This window comes from Podarcis pityusensis (assembly GCF_964106645.2).
Source record: "Podarcis pityusensis genome assembly, chromosome: 1".
Lineage (NCBI taxonomy): Eukaryota > Metazoa > Chordata > Lepidosauria > Squamata > Lacertidae > Podarcis > Podarcis pityusensis.
Window position 1 is genome coordinate 42129435 of NC_138028.1, and position 15742 is coordinate 42145176.

Genomic DNA, 15742 nt, shown 5'->3' on the forward strand with positions numbered 1-15742 from the left:
ACCAAGAACTAACTTAGTTGGTCTTTAAGGTGCTACTGGAAGGAATTTTTTTGTTTTGACTATGGCAGACCAACACGGCTACCTATCTGTAACTGGTACTATTACATGTGTATGTCAGGAAACCATATTCCATCCCACAAATGGCATAGTTCCCCCCCCCCCCGGAAGTTCTCCCAAATTGAAGTTAAACTTTGGGAGTCTTGTTTGAAAACAGTGGTTATCTATTATAAAACATTTTTACAGGGTTTGTTGCAGTTTAATGTATCTAGGAAACAGAATTCAGAGCTTTTCAGATAGGAGCAGAATTAATTCTTGATGACTAGGGATACTGAGGAGAAGGTTTAGCCTCCACCACCTCTTGCTGCTTCCATGCATATCAGTGTTTTTCGTTTTTAAGAGTAAAAATAGAGAGGTGTAATTAGGGGCAATGTTGCAGTGAAGGCACCCTCCCCCCCCCAACACAGGGTGGTCTGAATCTCTCACTGACTATGGGTTTCTGCAGGGGTGCACTGAGAGAGAAGAATTGCTCATTCTTCCTCTGTACGCTTCTATACCCTGCTTGTTATAGTCACAGGCATTTTGCTAGTTAAACATAATTTGCTGCTTTCTTTGGCATTTGACTTTGAGTATATCTGTACCTGTAGTACCTGGCTCAGTCCACAAATCAGTTAAAATAATAATAATAATAATAATAATAATAATAATATCTTTATTGTCATTGCCCCCTTCGGGGACAATGAAATTACTTAACTGCTCCATAAAAACACTAATTAATCAATACAGTATAACACAGCAAGGGAGATTAGATGACTTTCAAAGTCCGGGCTTCCCATTCAGGGCTGAGATCGCTCTGGAGAAGAAGCTGTTCTTAAGACGGCTCGTTCTTGTCTTCATCGTCCTGTATCTCCGTCCCGACGGCAAGAGCTCGAAGAGACAGTGACCAGGATGCGATGGATCTTTTACTATGTCCAGTGCCTTCCTATGGCACCTTGTGGCATAAATCTGCTCTAAGGTGGAGAGTGGGCAGCCAACAATGCTCTCTGCTGCCTTAACCACCCTGCACAACCCCATCCTGTCCTGGGTAGTACAGCTTCCGTACCACACACATAAGCCATAAGTGAGCACGCTCTCAATGGCACAGTGATAGAAGGCAAGCAGCAGTTTCTGCGGAAGATGGTGTTTCCTTAGTATTCTCAAAAAGTACAGTCTCTGCTGCGCCTTCTTCACAAGCCCCCTTGTGTTGACACTCCAGGACAGATCCTCTTGTAATTCAATGCCCAAAAATCTGAACGTTGTTACCCTCTCCACACAGACCCCATCAATCAAAAGTGGCTGGACGTTGCTCTTCTGTCTCCTGAAGTCCACCACAAGCTCCTTTGTCTTCCTTGTATTTATGAGCAAGATTATAGAATTTCCAGAGCGATAGCTGTGTTAATCTCTTGTAGCAGAAACTATCAAAGAGTCTTGTGACACCTTAAAATTTATTATGGCATAAACATTTGGATTATGAATGTCCCAACCTCTTTTTCTGTTGAAATGACTCTTGTATGAGTACAGGGTGGTTTGTTGGTAAGGAAGCCAGTTGTGCTGTGACTAAAAATATTATATCTGAGCTGATGCAGTAGTGGACAGAGAGAATGCAAGACTGGGGAGCGACAGCAGTAAACACAATCTTATACAGTGGTGCCCCGCAAGACGAATGCCTCGCAAGACGAAAAACTCGCTAGACAAAAGAGTTTTCCGGTTTTTGAGTCGTTCCGCAAGACGAATTTCCCTATGGGCTTGCTTCGCAAGACGAAACGTGTTGCAAGTTCTTGCGAGTTTGTTTCCTTTTTCTTAAAGCCGCTAAGCCGTTAATAGCCGCTAATAGCCGCTAAGCCGCTAATAGCCGTGCTTCGCAAGACGAAAAAACCGCAAGACGAAGAGACTTGCGGAACGGATTAATTTCGTCTTGCGAGGCACCACTGTACAAGTCAATAATAAGGTCAAGGACTCCCTTGCTCTTCTATAATGTGACCACATAATATCGTGAGTACAGTGGTACCTCAGTTTTTGAACGTAACCCGTTCCGGAAGACCATTTGGCTTCCGAAACGTTCGAAAACCGAGGTGCAAAGGGCCGTCTGCAGTTTCCATTGAGAAAATTGAAAAACGCGCATCGGAAGCCGTTCAAAAACAGAGACTCGTTTGAAAATGGACGTGCTCAATTACTTCTGGGTTTCGTACGTAATCTGTGGTTGGCAGCTAATTTTTAACTGGCCATAATTTGCATTGAACAAAGGCTGAAGATCTAACAACACAGGCACTGCTTTCTGACCCATCCATCTTGGATAAAAGAGCTCTTTAACTCCATCCTTTTTGGAGTGGATGCATTGGCAGAGCCCTTCCTTTGTTACATACTTCTTAAAAGGAGGGCTTTGTCAAATTCTCTATTGTTGTTCACACTGGGGAAGAAGGAGTTAAAGCTCTACCTATGTCTCTGGGTCAAACTACACACGAAGGGCAATTAGATGGACAAATGCTGGTAGGAAAATAGTTGGAACAGCCTGATCCACTGCCTTTTCCTAATTTCAGCCTCCTGTGGTTGGTTTTCAGGCATATCTGTCTGTCATGCACAGTTTATCTCTCTGCTTGTGTTGAAGAAAGCCATGGAGGTTGCTTAACAAGACAGTATCTCTGCTGGGAGCCAGACACAAAGCCCCTGAAGGCTTCAATGAGCTCCCAGGCTGCCAGCTGCTTTCCTCTAATGTAGTTAATTCTTCTTATATCTTTTAAAATTGTTTCAGGTACAGCAGCCTCCAGAAATCAAACTAGTTTTGCGCCCTCAGGGCTTGACTGGTGATCGTGAAATCTATGCCAAAGTTGACTTGTGGGTCCAGTGTCCCCAAACTTACCCTGATACGTAAGTAAATAGCAAATCTATTCTATACTTCCCTAAGTAAGAAGAATAATATACCTGCCCAGTTTTTGTCATTTAATCAGGCATACTAAAATAAGATGTCTGTGTGAGTTGCATTTCTGTAAATTTATTCAAAACATGTTTCTGAGTGTGTGGAATAACTGAAGTAGTGCTTCATACTGCCGACTCCCAAATCAAAGAGACTGATACTGATATTACAACATCAAATGGAATAGTTTCTCTTTTATTAGGATTCACAGTCAATTCCTTCTAAAATCCCATCCTGTGTCCTCTCTGAGTTGTTTCCTGCCATGCTTGCTGCCGTGCATATTTAGAAATTTAGCATGCACAGGTTATAAACATGATGGAATTCATATTAGTCTTCTTAGAAGACATGTCTTCTGGTCAGTTTTTGTAATTTGACAAGATTTCTTGTGAGCCAGCTGCTTATAAAAACAGGGTGAATAAAAACTATACACTTTTTGAAGTACTGCTTATTTGGATGATGTGCTGTGAATGCTAGCATATAACTGCCCAAGGATCTGCAAATCTCAAGTCTTGTCTCTGGTTACTCTTTCCCCTCCTCTAGGGTTCCAGAAATTGAGCTTCAAAATGCAAAGGGGTTGTCAAATGAAAACATTAACTTGTTAAAATCCAGACTAGAGGAATTGGCAAAAGAACGTTGCGGAGAGGTGAGCGTGTTGATTTTGTCCTTGATACTGAGCGACATTGTCACTATAGCAAATTTTGTGTGTGTACCTTTAGTGCCATTATGTTTGGTACTGTGTTCTTCTAACCATTTTGATGGTACCCACCGTATTGCAGGGTTTGTGCCTAGCTAGGTGTAGGGGAGGCCATATCAAGACTTGGCCTAGCGCAATAAAGCTCATTTGACAATGTCATTTCAGATGGTCATGATTAATAGAAAGTGACCCTATTGAAAGTTGACAGAAATGTCTGCTAGAAGCAAAAGTGAATGACGGCATTCCCAGGCACCCCATGAATTGAGTTATTTCAGTTCATAAATCACACAATAGCATATTCATAATAACTGGTTTAGAGTCGGGGGATATATCTGTATTGAATGAGGTTAGGTTAATCCCATGACTTAATTTAAAACAAATCAAACCCATTATGTGGAGTTTGTCTTTAGATGGTTAGCCAAGAACAGTGGAACTTAATCTCAGTGTGAAAGTAGACATGCTTAGTTCTCCACTGTTTGTAAGGTTAAGCTTGAGAAAGTTGAGGGACGTGAAGCAGAGCCTTTTCTGGCCATGACAATAATACTGTTGCACTATCTTCCCAGAGGACCTGTTTGTACTGCTTGGCATTTTAACTTTTATATTGCTCTCAATTGGATGCTTTGTAGGTTGGTGGGGCTTGTTATATTAAAGTATTATTATATTAAAGTATTAAAGGTGTTAATGGGAAAAAAGGATATAAATGTATAGTATAAATTGTCCCAAAATATTAACAGTGTTTGGATATTGTTACTAGAAGTACTTCATAGCTGTATGAAACATACAAATGATACTAGCTTCCCTCATATCAAGACAGGAGAAGAAAACGTTTTTGGGTTTTTTTGCTACTTCACATAGCATCTCCATCCTACTTTTTTACTACGCAATATAAAAATCAAAAGATTAGCATAAATAGGAACAGATCTGTTTTGCAAGCAACTGCTTTAATATTGCTACAGCTAGCATGTCGGAGGAAGCCTTTCCTGTTAGCAGCCATCTGGATTGTATCTATTTTGATAAATTAGAAAATCCAATTTTATTGCTAGAGGAAATGAGCATTGTACCAGCTGAATGTTACTTTTCAGAACTAAGCAGAAGCCTTGCTAACCGCCCTAGTCCATCCAAATGTTTTCAGCCAGTCAGAACTAGAGTCATATCCATATCATACATTTAAAGCACATGGCTTTCCCCAAAGAATCCTGGGAACTGTAGTTTGTTAAGGAGGCTGGGAATTGTAGTTCTGTGAGAGTGACACTAGAGTTACCATGGTCCTTTGAGTGTGCCTTGAGTGGTGTGGTTGTGACCAAATGCAGTTTCCTACAGTTACAAATACAGATTTGGCCTTGAGAAGGATAATGATATTTTAATTGCTACAACAGTTGCAATTTAGAGTATATTATCGTTTACAGAAAAGAATGTTGATAATCACCTGGTACGTGGAAAATCTTGATTATCTAGTCAGAATACTTTTAATTCTATACTTAGATGAAGATGAATGCATGTTCAGATCTTATTCATGAGGTAGACTGCATAATTTTAAAGAATTCAATTACTGTGATTGGGAATTAAATTCTTCTCTTCGCTGATATGATTAGTGTTTATAATGTCATCTTTAATTGTCACCATTCTGACAGAATATCATTAATAATGTTCGACATACATTATCTAATGATTAACATGAATGTCAAATACTGATTGATGATCAGATTAAAAAGGGAGGAAAAAATAGATGTGGCTTTTCCCCCTATAACTATGCTCTAAAACACACTGCTGAGAAGTGGTGGTGGTGCTTTTTTACCAGCATCATTTAGGCACGTATAAATGTAATACTAAATTGGTTTCATGCATGGCTGTTTTTAGTGGCAAGTAATGCATTCAGCAGAAGCAGTTTGGATTTTCAGAACTAAAATACATGCAAAAAAAGATGAGTGGTTGTGCACTGGCTTTTATTTTGCTATGTTTGGCAGAGATTTACTGGCGCTGGCATTGAGCTCCACTGAAGTCACTGGTACTTGCTCACACATAATTGCAAATAGGATTAGAACAGGCTGCAAACAGTTTTCTAAAATCAGATTTTGCATTTGCCTTTCCTCTCCAGGTGATGATATTTGAATTAGCAGATTACGTACAATCATTTCTCAGTGAATACAATAAGCCACCTTTAAAATCTTTCCATGAAGAAATGCTAAAGAATCAGCAAAAAGAACAAGAAAGGCTCGCTCTGGAAGAAGAGCGGCGAATCCAAGACCTTAGGAGGAAAGAAGAGCAGATGGTGAGAGCATGAAATTTAAGATTTCTGTCCTGCCCCACCCATTTCATATGAGCATTCAATCAGCTGGAATCGCCGGTTGTGAACTATTAAAATCGGTTTTGTATCTGAAAACAGTGGGATGAAGATTGCACATCTCGTTTAGTGAGTCCCTTTTTAAAAAAAATATGCTTTTGTTGTGTTTCCAGAACAGCAACCCCCTCAATTCATGCTGTTTTTGAATCCACCAAGATTTGAAAATGGGAGAGATAGATGGTAGTGGGCCCTGTTTGTTTTCAAAATAAGTCATGGCCTATTGTGCCTGCAGATCAAGCCTATGTGGTCATCCGCATTCCTCTTTGCTGATGTAAGGAAGTTAAACTTTAGGTGACCTTTTGAACTTCATCAAAGATTTTGACCCAGTACTATTATTTGCAGTATATCTGTAGTAGCCTGTCTTTAACACGTAGACTTGAAACTAAGTTTAGTTAAGAAGCTCTGTTTGGGGACAGGTTTTTCCTTGCATTCTCTCTTGGCAGAGCCATATTTATACTGTTTAAGGGTGTCTGCTTCAGCAGATAAGTTTTCTCAATAAACTCTTACTGAAGCAAGATTACAGAAAATTTCATTGCAGTAATGTTTATTTCAGCAACGTGAAATTCTTGATGAGATTCAGAGAAGGGAAGAAGAAAAGAGAGAAGAAAGAAAAAGGAAAGAAATAGCGAAACAGGTATTTTCAACATTCTCCTTTTGTAATGCCAAGTTACTAGAAGTGGTTGTATCATGCTTTTGTAACTATTGGACAAATTGCTTTGAAACTTCTATGTCTACAATCTCATTTTGGAGCCTGCAAACACAGAAATAAAGATTTCTCCATACCAGAAGCAGGTGGACAGTGAGATTTCAAAGTTATGAAGACATAATTATTCCCTATCCCCATGTGACAGAGGCATAGCGTGTATCAGGGTTGAGGCAGAGAAGCAATACTGTTTGTAGTCCCTATTGGGTTGCCATCTATGGCTTAATATATACTATTTAGTCAAGTAGATTTTGTGCGGTGTGGATTCTGTATCCATCTATCCATTGCTTGAAGTCCCCAAATGCTTCTAGCATGGGTTGCTTTCACCCTTGGATGTTACACAATAGTGTTACTTCTGTTACTCCCTCTGGTGTTGCTGCCGTTGTTGTTTATTTATCACCTTCCACGTATGTCCCAAGGCGGTGTACAAAATATATAGGCATCCCCCTTCTTGTGCATTCAAAGAATGCACGACCGTGCATGCGCACATCACTGTGAACCTGGAAGTGCACATTATTGATAATATTGCAGAAGAAACAATACTGAATCTTTAAGGAGATGCTGACCAACCCCCTCTCCAGAAAACCCAAAGTGGAGGATCTTTGCATGTTTAAAGTGGAGGGGCTTTGCATGTTTAAGTATTTAAAGGATTGGGGTGCAATCAAGATATCCCCTGTGTTTCTGTGTTTCCAGGAGCGTTTGGAAAGTGCTGCTTTGACAAACCAGGAAAATTCTGTCAGTCGAGATATCACAGGGAACAAAGTAACGTCCAGTTTAAATGGAGGTGTTACAGAACATGGAGGGAACAATAAATACCGTGCAAATTCCACAGGGCGTTCCAAGTATGTATAGCTGTCCTTCTGAATGGAATGGGAGTGTTTCCATGAAAATGTGTGCACTTGCACCCCATTACACAATGTACAAGCACACATACAAAGTTATCAGCCTCTAGTTGTGCAGATTGATTTGTAGGCAGGCATACTGTACTTATGCATAGTACTAACAATCTTACAACTTTACTTGGGGGTGTAAAGTCATTATTTGCTTTACAAATAGAGCAAGTGCATTTGAACTTTTATTGTGTATGTTTCTGTGGAGTACTAGGGGCCATGTCCCTGCTTGCTTTCCACCTTGTCAAACCCTCCCCATTCCCAACTCACTAACCCCATTCCCAATCCACCTCATGCCGCTGCTGCAGCCAAATGGGATGAATAGTTGGTTTGGCAGGAGGATTAGCATGGGGAAGAGGCCCAGAGAGGTGCCCAGCCTGGAGATCATCTGCTGCTGCCATATCCAGGCTGACTGTTAATTCTAATAGGCAGTGGTGGATTACTAGTCTAGCTGGTTGCCACGACTGGGCACCTTCCTCATTTCTGTGCCATTCCTCCTGCCACTTTTCATGGTACGTTGTGGTGGCCTATCAAACCAGTTGGCCACTGCTTCTGGGCATCTTCCTGCCATGTCTCTCATCACACTGTAGTCCACAGTGTCATCTGTCGACCATGCAGTACGCTCCCAGTACGTTTCCGAGCACAATTCAAAGTGTTGGTGCTGACCTTTAAAGCCCTAAACGGCCTCGGTCCAGTATACCTGAAGGAGCGTCTCCACCCCCATCATTCTGCCCGGACGCTGAGGTCCAGCGCCGAGGGCCTTCTGGCGGTTCCCTCATTGCGAGAAGCAAAGCTACAGGGAACCAGGCAGAGGGCCTTCTCGGTAGTGGCGCCCGCCCTGTGGAACGCCCTTCCAGCAGATGTCAAAACGATAAACAACTACCTGACATTCAGAAGACATCTTAAGGCAGCCCTGTTCAGGGAAGTTTTTAACGTGTGATATTTTACTGTATTTTTGGTTTTTATGGAAGCCGCCCAGAGTGGCTGGGGACACCCAGCCAGATGGGCGGGGTATAAATAATAAATTATTATTATTATTATTATATTATTATGCAAACTGCTGTATGGTGACAGATGAATACAAATGGACACACAGCACATCAAGCACATCAATTACCATGCTGTAATTTTTAAAATAAGGTTTTCCTTTTAAGATCGAGATCTTAGGAGTGCAGGTTTATCAAAGAGGTTTGCGGGATTCGTGCCCTGCCTGGTGGAATATAAAATTGGAGTTGCAGTGACTGGCACTCTAACCATAGGCCTTTGCTATGTGTTGCTGTGGCTTTTCTGAACATTTAAATAGCAACAGTTGAAAATGCATGAACTTGCTGTTAAGACTGTTCACTTGTAGTAGTACTTGGGACCGCTGAATTAAATTGCTTTTCTTGAGCATATATGAGCACCTCAAAACATAATTGTGTTTGGTTGCTTTGTAGGAGAGAGCGTCAGCATTCGGCATGCAGTAATGAAGAATCTCCAGGAACTCCTGAAATTCTGAATTTCAATGCCAGTAGTATTGGTCTACTCAGGGTACACAAAGGAAAGTGCATAGGTAAATGGAAGAACTGCCATGCATTGAGAACCTTTGGTGCGTTTTTTCTATATAGAAATGAGGGAGCAATGAAAGCTGTATTTGGTTCGTTCCCTGGCAGTACGGAGTCAAAGCTGTTCAACTATGTGAAACAGCCTGTTAATATTAGAGTTAAATGGTTTTAGTTGATTTTTTGAAAAAAAACAGCTAAAACTTTAATTGTGATTTAATTAATAAGGACACACATTTGCTTTACTTTTGAAGTAATTTTGACTCTAGTGAGTTGCTATGATAAGCAATGAAACAAATACAGTCAAACCTTGGTTGTTGAACGTAACCCGTTCCGGAAGCCCATTTGGCTTCCGAAATGTTCAGCAACAGAGCCGTGGCTTCTGATTGGTTGCAGGAGCTTCCTGCACTCAAGCGGAAGCCTCTTTGGACGTTCGGCTTCCGAAAAATGTTCGAAAACTGAAGCATTTACTTCCAGGTTTTCGGTGTTCGGGAGCCTAGGTTTGACTGTACTAAGGTACAATTTAAGAAACTTCCACTTACATTAAAGATCACTTCTCTAGCACACTTGCTCACATGGGGAATAAATGTGCCCAGGATCCAAGGAAAGGAATGAATGTAGGAGCAAGCTATATATGTAGCCAGTGCTTTGCACTTTTTTTTTTTTTTGCTTTTCCTTTTCTTTTCTTTTTTCTTTTCTTTTCTCCTTTTTGTAAGGTTTAAAAGTAATAAATATTATTTTCAAATTATACCAGTTTGGTAGAATTGTTAAAAGCCATACAAATGTTGAACAAACCTCCTTTTGTGTGGCTTTCAACTGTTTGAAGGAATGTTGAAAGGATGTCTTGGCCAACATAGAGGTTTACAGGAGTAGCTCATTATAATGATCTTTGTTAATCTGTAAGCATCTGCTTCAAAAGCTGAAGCATCCACACACAAGCCTTTCGTATTTCTCTGTGCAGACAAGGATGAGCAGCTTGGTAAATCAGTCTACAATGGTTTGGAGTTGTACACTGGCAACTTCGTCCTGGTCCACGAGTGGGTACTTCAGTGGCAAAAGAAAATGGGGAAATTTCTCACAAGTCAAGAACAGGAAAAGGTTGAAAAATGCAAAAAGCAGGTAATTGCCCGTTTTTGTGTGTTGTTCTGCCTTGTGCTCATGTGGGCACTTCTTAAGACTGAAATAGTAGTGGATCATTGAGAAGCTGAAACGACCTCATTGTAAATGATGTTACATTGTTCGGCTTTTTGAGCACTTATGCAGAAGCCTGCATCAATTGTTTTTGGAAAGAATCATAATAAAACATGAGAGGAATGTCTAGGGAGTCAAGAGAGTTTTTTGCTAAGGGCTTTTAAAACCTGGAGGGATGTAGGTGTATATTTTGGCTTTTTGTATTGAAAATCTCCTTCATGATTCAAACTAAAAAGCACACACAAAGACTTTTGGGGACATTTTACTACTACAAGCCAAATTTCAACATATCTCTGGGCAGTAAAATGACCCCCAAACAAATCCATGTGTGTGTGGTGCCTGCAGAAGGGCATGTAAATCTACTTCCTGGGATCAGTTTTTGTTTGTAAAACTCCACAAGGCTGCTGCTGCTGCTGCTGCTTATTATTATTATTAATCTGAATACTTGCCATTGGGTAGAACAAAAAAGCACCCCAATGGCCAAAATCGATAAACTTCTTTGGATTTATTTTTTGTCCCAGGTTGTGGTTGTGGATTCAGAAAAAAGACCTTTGTATATGGGTACTTAAAACTTACCATAAGTGGTAAGTGGCTGGAATTTGGGGTGTGGCTTATTCCTATGCAGATATCGGTGCCCTAGATGGACTTCACTGTAGACTACTTCTGTGAAAATTCTGCAGTGAAAAGTGCATCTGGGACAGGATTTTGTCCGCCATTGGGCATCAGGGTAAATGAAAGGTGATACAAATGTGAATCACTGGATTTGTTTCTTTTGAACAGATACAGGGAGCAGAATCGGAGTTCAGTTCTCTGATGAAGTTAAACCACCCCAACATAGTCCGTTATCTATCGATGGCCTTTAAAGAGCACAGTGACTCAATCGTGGTGGATATTTTGGTGGAACACATTGGTGGAGCCAGCCTTTCTATGTACTTGGACAAAGAGATCCCCCTTCCTATAGATCAGCTGCGTCATTACACAAACCAAGTTTTGTCTGCTCTTGACTACCTACACAGCAATTCAGTGGTGCACAAGGTTCTGAGCGCGTCCAGCATTCTGGTGGATAGTGAAGGAAATATCAAACTGACAGACTACAGTATTTCCAAACGCTTGGCAGATATCTGCAAGGAGGATGTTTTTGAACAACCCAAAGTTCGGTTTAGTGAGGATGCCTTGCCGAACAAGCCAGGGAAGAAAGGAGATGTTTGGCGGTTAGGGTTGATGCTGCTTTCCCTCAGCCAGGGACAAATTACTACGGAATATCCAGTCACAATTCCAAATGATTTGCCTGCTGACTTTCAAGACTTTCTGAAAAAGTATGCGCCTATCTAATTATTATTTTTTACGCTTTGCCATCAAATAAAAGCATATACAGGAGCAGGGACCGAGCAATGGGAGCTCACCCCGTCACGGGGATTCAAACTGCTGACCTTCTGATCGGCAAGTCCTAAACCACAGAGCCTAGGACTTGCCGATCAGAAGGTCGGCGGTTCGAATCCCTGCGACGGGGTGAGCTCCCGTTGCTCAGTCCCTGCTCCTGCCAACCTAGCAGTTTGAAAGCAGTTTCAAAGTGCAAGTAGATAAATAGGTACCACTCCGGCGGGAAGGTAAATGGCGTTTCCGTACTAAATGGCTTAGTCATGCTGGCCACATGACCCCGAAGCTGTACGCCGGCTCCCTGGGCCAACAAAGCGAGATGAGCGCCGCAACCCCAGAGTCAGCCACGACTGGACCTAATGGTCAGGGGTCCCTTTGCCTTTGCCTTTACATTTAACAAGAATGCTTATAATTCAGCATAAATTGGGCTGAGGATTCATGGTACAGTCATGCCTTAGAAGTCAAACAGCTTAGTTCCTGAACGTTTTGGCTCCCGAACGCCACAAACCCGGAAGTGACTGTTCCTGTTTGCGAACTATTTTTGGAAGCTGAATGTCCAACGGGGCTTCCAGGGCTTCCGATTGGCTGCAGGAGCTTCCTGCAGCCAATCAGAAGCCACACTTTGGTTTTGGCAGTCGAATGGACTTCTGGAACGGATTCCATTCGACTTCCAAGGTACTACTGTATTTTAAAGATAGAATCATAGAATTGTGGAGTTGGAAGGACCCCGAATCACAGATGTACTCAAAGGTTACAAAGCAAAAGAACTATTTCAGGATCTGGGTTGGCAGTAGGGAACTCTAGTTAGGCCTGCCAGGCCCTCATTTGGCCCATGAAATCATTCTCGCCAAGCCATGCCCACCTGCCTTGCACCGGACATTGTTTATGGCATCAGGTGCAGGACCACTAAAGATGCATCTTCAAGGCCACGTGCGCAGCGCTTCTTCAGCACTGGTGGTCAGCTGATTGTTGGCCCTTGCATGCCCAGTGCTCTGCAAAAAAGGGTCACCAATGATCTGACTTGGCATTGAGCAGCTTCCCGTGTTCCTAAAACCATCGTTAAACATACATTATTTTGAATTCTATTCAGGTGTGTTTGTTTGGAAGATAAAGAAAGGTGGAGTCCCCAGCAGCTGTTGCAACACAGTTTTATAAACCCACCACAGGTAGTCGTGATGGAAGAAAGCCCAGAAGGTAAATAGTCAATCATATAAGATTTTTTTTATTATTATTATTCCTTGATGGCAACTTTAAAATGTTCCCAGAGGCAGAAAGTAAAGCCCTAGAAGTAAATAACTCATTAAACAAAACATATTGCATACATAGATAAGAATAAAAGCAAAATTGTTGAAGTATATCAATCAACCTCCAACTATAACCTGCTGTTCCACATTGGCATCTAAGGAAGGAAGAATCCATGAAAGCTCATGCTATTTCAATGCAGTCATAGACAGCCTTAAACTTAAATAAGACGTTTTCTTTAAAAGACACAATAGGCAAGCATTTGAGCGCTGGAAGTAGCCAAAGTATAACAATGAAACAGATTTCAGTCATTTTATGGAATTTGGCTCCTGACTACATTATTTTCTTGAATGGGTTGTTATCCCACAGGGCCTCCCCATCCATGAGGCAGGCTGAGGCAGCTGCTTCAGACAGTGGAATCGAAGGGGCACTGCCTCCATGGGTGCCTGCCACCAGAGAAGCAAGGAGAAGTGGTGACGGCTTCTGGGTTCTGACAAGATCTTGTGGACCTCTCACAAGATCTTGCCAGAACCCAGAAGCTGCAGGTGCGCATCTCCACTAAGTGAGGCTGCAGCGGAGCGGATGGCACCTTCCTGTTTTGCCTCAGGTGATGAAACAGAATAGGCTGCTCCTGCTACCACTAGTGCTTTATCTTTTTGCCTGTGGGGATAATTTATTTCCTTCCTTCCTTCTATAATCAGCTTGAAAATATTGCCAGTCCATCGTCTTTCTGGGTAACTAAAGAAGGATACCTTGTTTTGAGCCTTGACTGTGGGAATGGCTTAGCCAGGTAGTGTTATCTATTGTTGGAGCTTCAACGTTTTTCTGTTAGATCGACAGGTTTAGTAGTGGTGGTTGGCCCCTGTCTGTCAACTGAGTTAAATTTAAACTGTAAACACAGCTGAGATAGCTATAAAATATAAATCTCCACATGGTCCTTAGCATTTCCTTTCATGAATTGGCTTCAACTTGCCTCTTATATTGATTGAAGTGGTTTGAAACATCTGCCAATATGACTTGGCAATGACTGCTGTAGCAAACACAGCACATGGAGAAGAATAGACCTGCATCTCAACAGAGGTTCTTAATGCATCACATTAGGCATCGTGCACACTCTTGATTGTCATCATTTAACATGAAATTGCTGATTTGTTCTTTCCTTCTCAGTGACTTTTTTTGTTTTGTTTTTTTGTTTCAGATTCAACAGGAATAGATGATATTGAAACCGTTATCCCCTGCAGTCAGTATGCAAGCGATGTCTTTGTCACAGAAACACAGAAGCAATTTTCTCGTTATTACAATGAGTTTGAAGAGTTACAATTGCTTGGTAAAGGGGCCTTTGGAGCTGTCATCAAGGTACATACAGTACGCTGCGTCAGACAATTTTTGTTCCATGGAGCGTGCAATTGGCTGATAAGGGGATGAGGAGTTTCCCGGAAGGAGCTTCTTTTATGATTTTGATTGAAACATCTGTCATGTAATTTCCATTGGGCAGGTGCAGAACAAACTGGATGGCTGCTGTTACGCGGTAAAGCGAATTCACATCAATCCCACAAGCAAGCAGTTTCGAAGAATTAAAGGGGAAGTGACCTTGTTATCGCGCCTGAACCATGAGAACATTGTGCGCTATTATAACGCGTGGATAGAGAAGCATGAGAGGCCTTTGCTCAGTACTCTGACATCGGAAACCACGGAAGGGAAGAAAATGGCTGACAAACTGGCTCAGAATGGAAAGAGTGAAGCAGAGTCCATGGATGACATAGAAGCAAACGCCCCTCCTCCTGTTCTGACCAGTTCAGTGGAGTGGAGCACCTCATGTGAGAGATCATCAAGTGCCAGGTTCAGTGGAGGGGATCAGGAATCCAGTGATGATGATGATGAGGATGAAGATGGAGGTGTATTTGCACAGTCATTCTTGTGAGTAGGGGTGTAGGTTTCTTTTGTTTTTCCTATAAGGCATTTACTGTCGGTAGATTGGGTCCTGAGCTGCCCTGCCAGAGATGGAAGGGCTCCTTCTGTTTTGATTGATTGATTGATTCCATTTCTATGCCGCTTTTTGTTCAAATAAATCCCAAAGTGGCTTACAAACAAAAGATTAAAATAACGTAATGGAACATCACGAATACATCATAAATCGTATAGAATACTTAACAAATCATCAGCAAAACAATCCCAAATAAAACAATTAGCATCTATGTAACACTATTAACAAAACAACTAAAAAATAAGCTAAACATCACAGCTGCACCCAAAATCATATTATAGGATTCACAAAGTACGACAGCATTCCTATCTATAAAACAACATTAGCAATATTAACAAAATAGGGTGAAGGGACAGCAATCCAGTGGAAACTCAGTGGTCCTCCCTCTAGTTAAGGACCAGGGAGACTTTTGCTGATTTCCCCTCAACCCTCTTGAACAGATTTACAGGGGTGTGTAGTGGGAAGAAGGAATCAGTAAAGATTACTTCATGTCTCCATCTCCCACTAGTAGCAGCATCCAGTGAGCAGAGTTCCACTCACAGGAATGCTAGATCCAAGCTAATGTATCTGACTTCATAGGGTTTGGACACTGACTTGATTTTCTTTCGTTCTATTAGCATATCAGTCTATGAAATGCATTGGAAACCTCCTTAAAGTTAATCTGCACATGCATTTACACATCACAGTACCTAATCGCTCAGTAGCTTATCTCTTAAATGCTGTGCGTCGGAATTCTGAACTGCCTCTCTTATAAAAGGTTGTGTTTTGAGGTGATGTGAAAGTCCTGTCTGTAATTTTTAATCTCTTGATGGGTATTTCTGCACATGCAGTT

The 15742-nt window shown here is 41.6% G+C and overlaps 1 protein-coding gene across 1 annotated transcript in view; it reads left to right on the top strand.

Moving 5' to 3' along the window:
• The window catches only part of EIF2AK4 (eukaryotic translation initiation factor 2 alpha kinase 4), a 46803-nt gene that overhangs the window by 2110 nt on the left and 28951 nt on the right, over positions 1-15742 (top strand). The window contains exons 2-12 of the mRNA XM_080996385.1: positions 2786-2901; positions 3488-3590; positions 5737-5910; positions 6536-6616; positions 7379-7527; positions 9012-9127; positions 10078-10235; positions 11088-11623; positions 12775-12878; positions 14125-14282; positions 14422-14843. Coding sequence (XP_080852511.1) covers positions 2786-2901; positions 3488-3590; positions 5737-5910; positions 6536-6616; positions 7379-7527; positions 9012-9127; positions 10078-10235; positions 11088-11623; positions 12775-12878; positions 14125-14282; positions 14422-14843 — 2117 coding nt within the window. The remainder of the gene's footprint in view (positions 1-2785; positions 2902-3487; positions 3591-5736; positions 5911-6535; positions 6617-7378; positions 7528-9011; positions 9128-10077; positions 10236-11087; positions 11624-12774; positions 12879-14124; positions 14283-14421; positions 14844-15742) is intronic.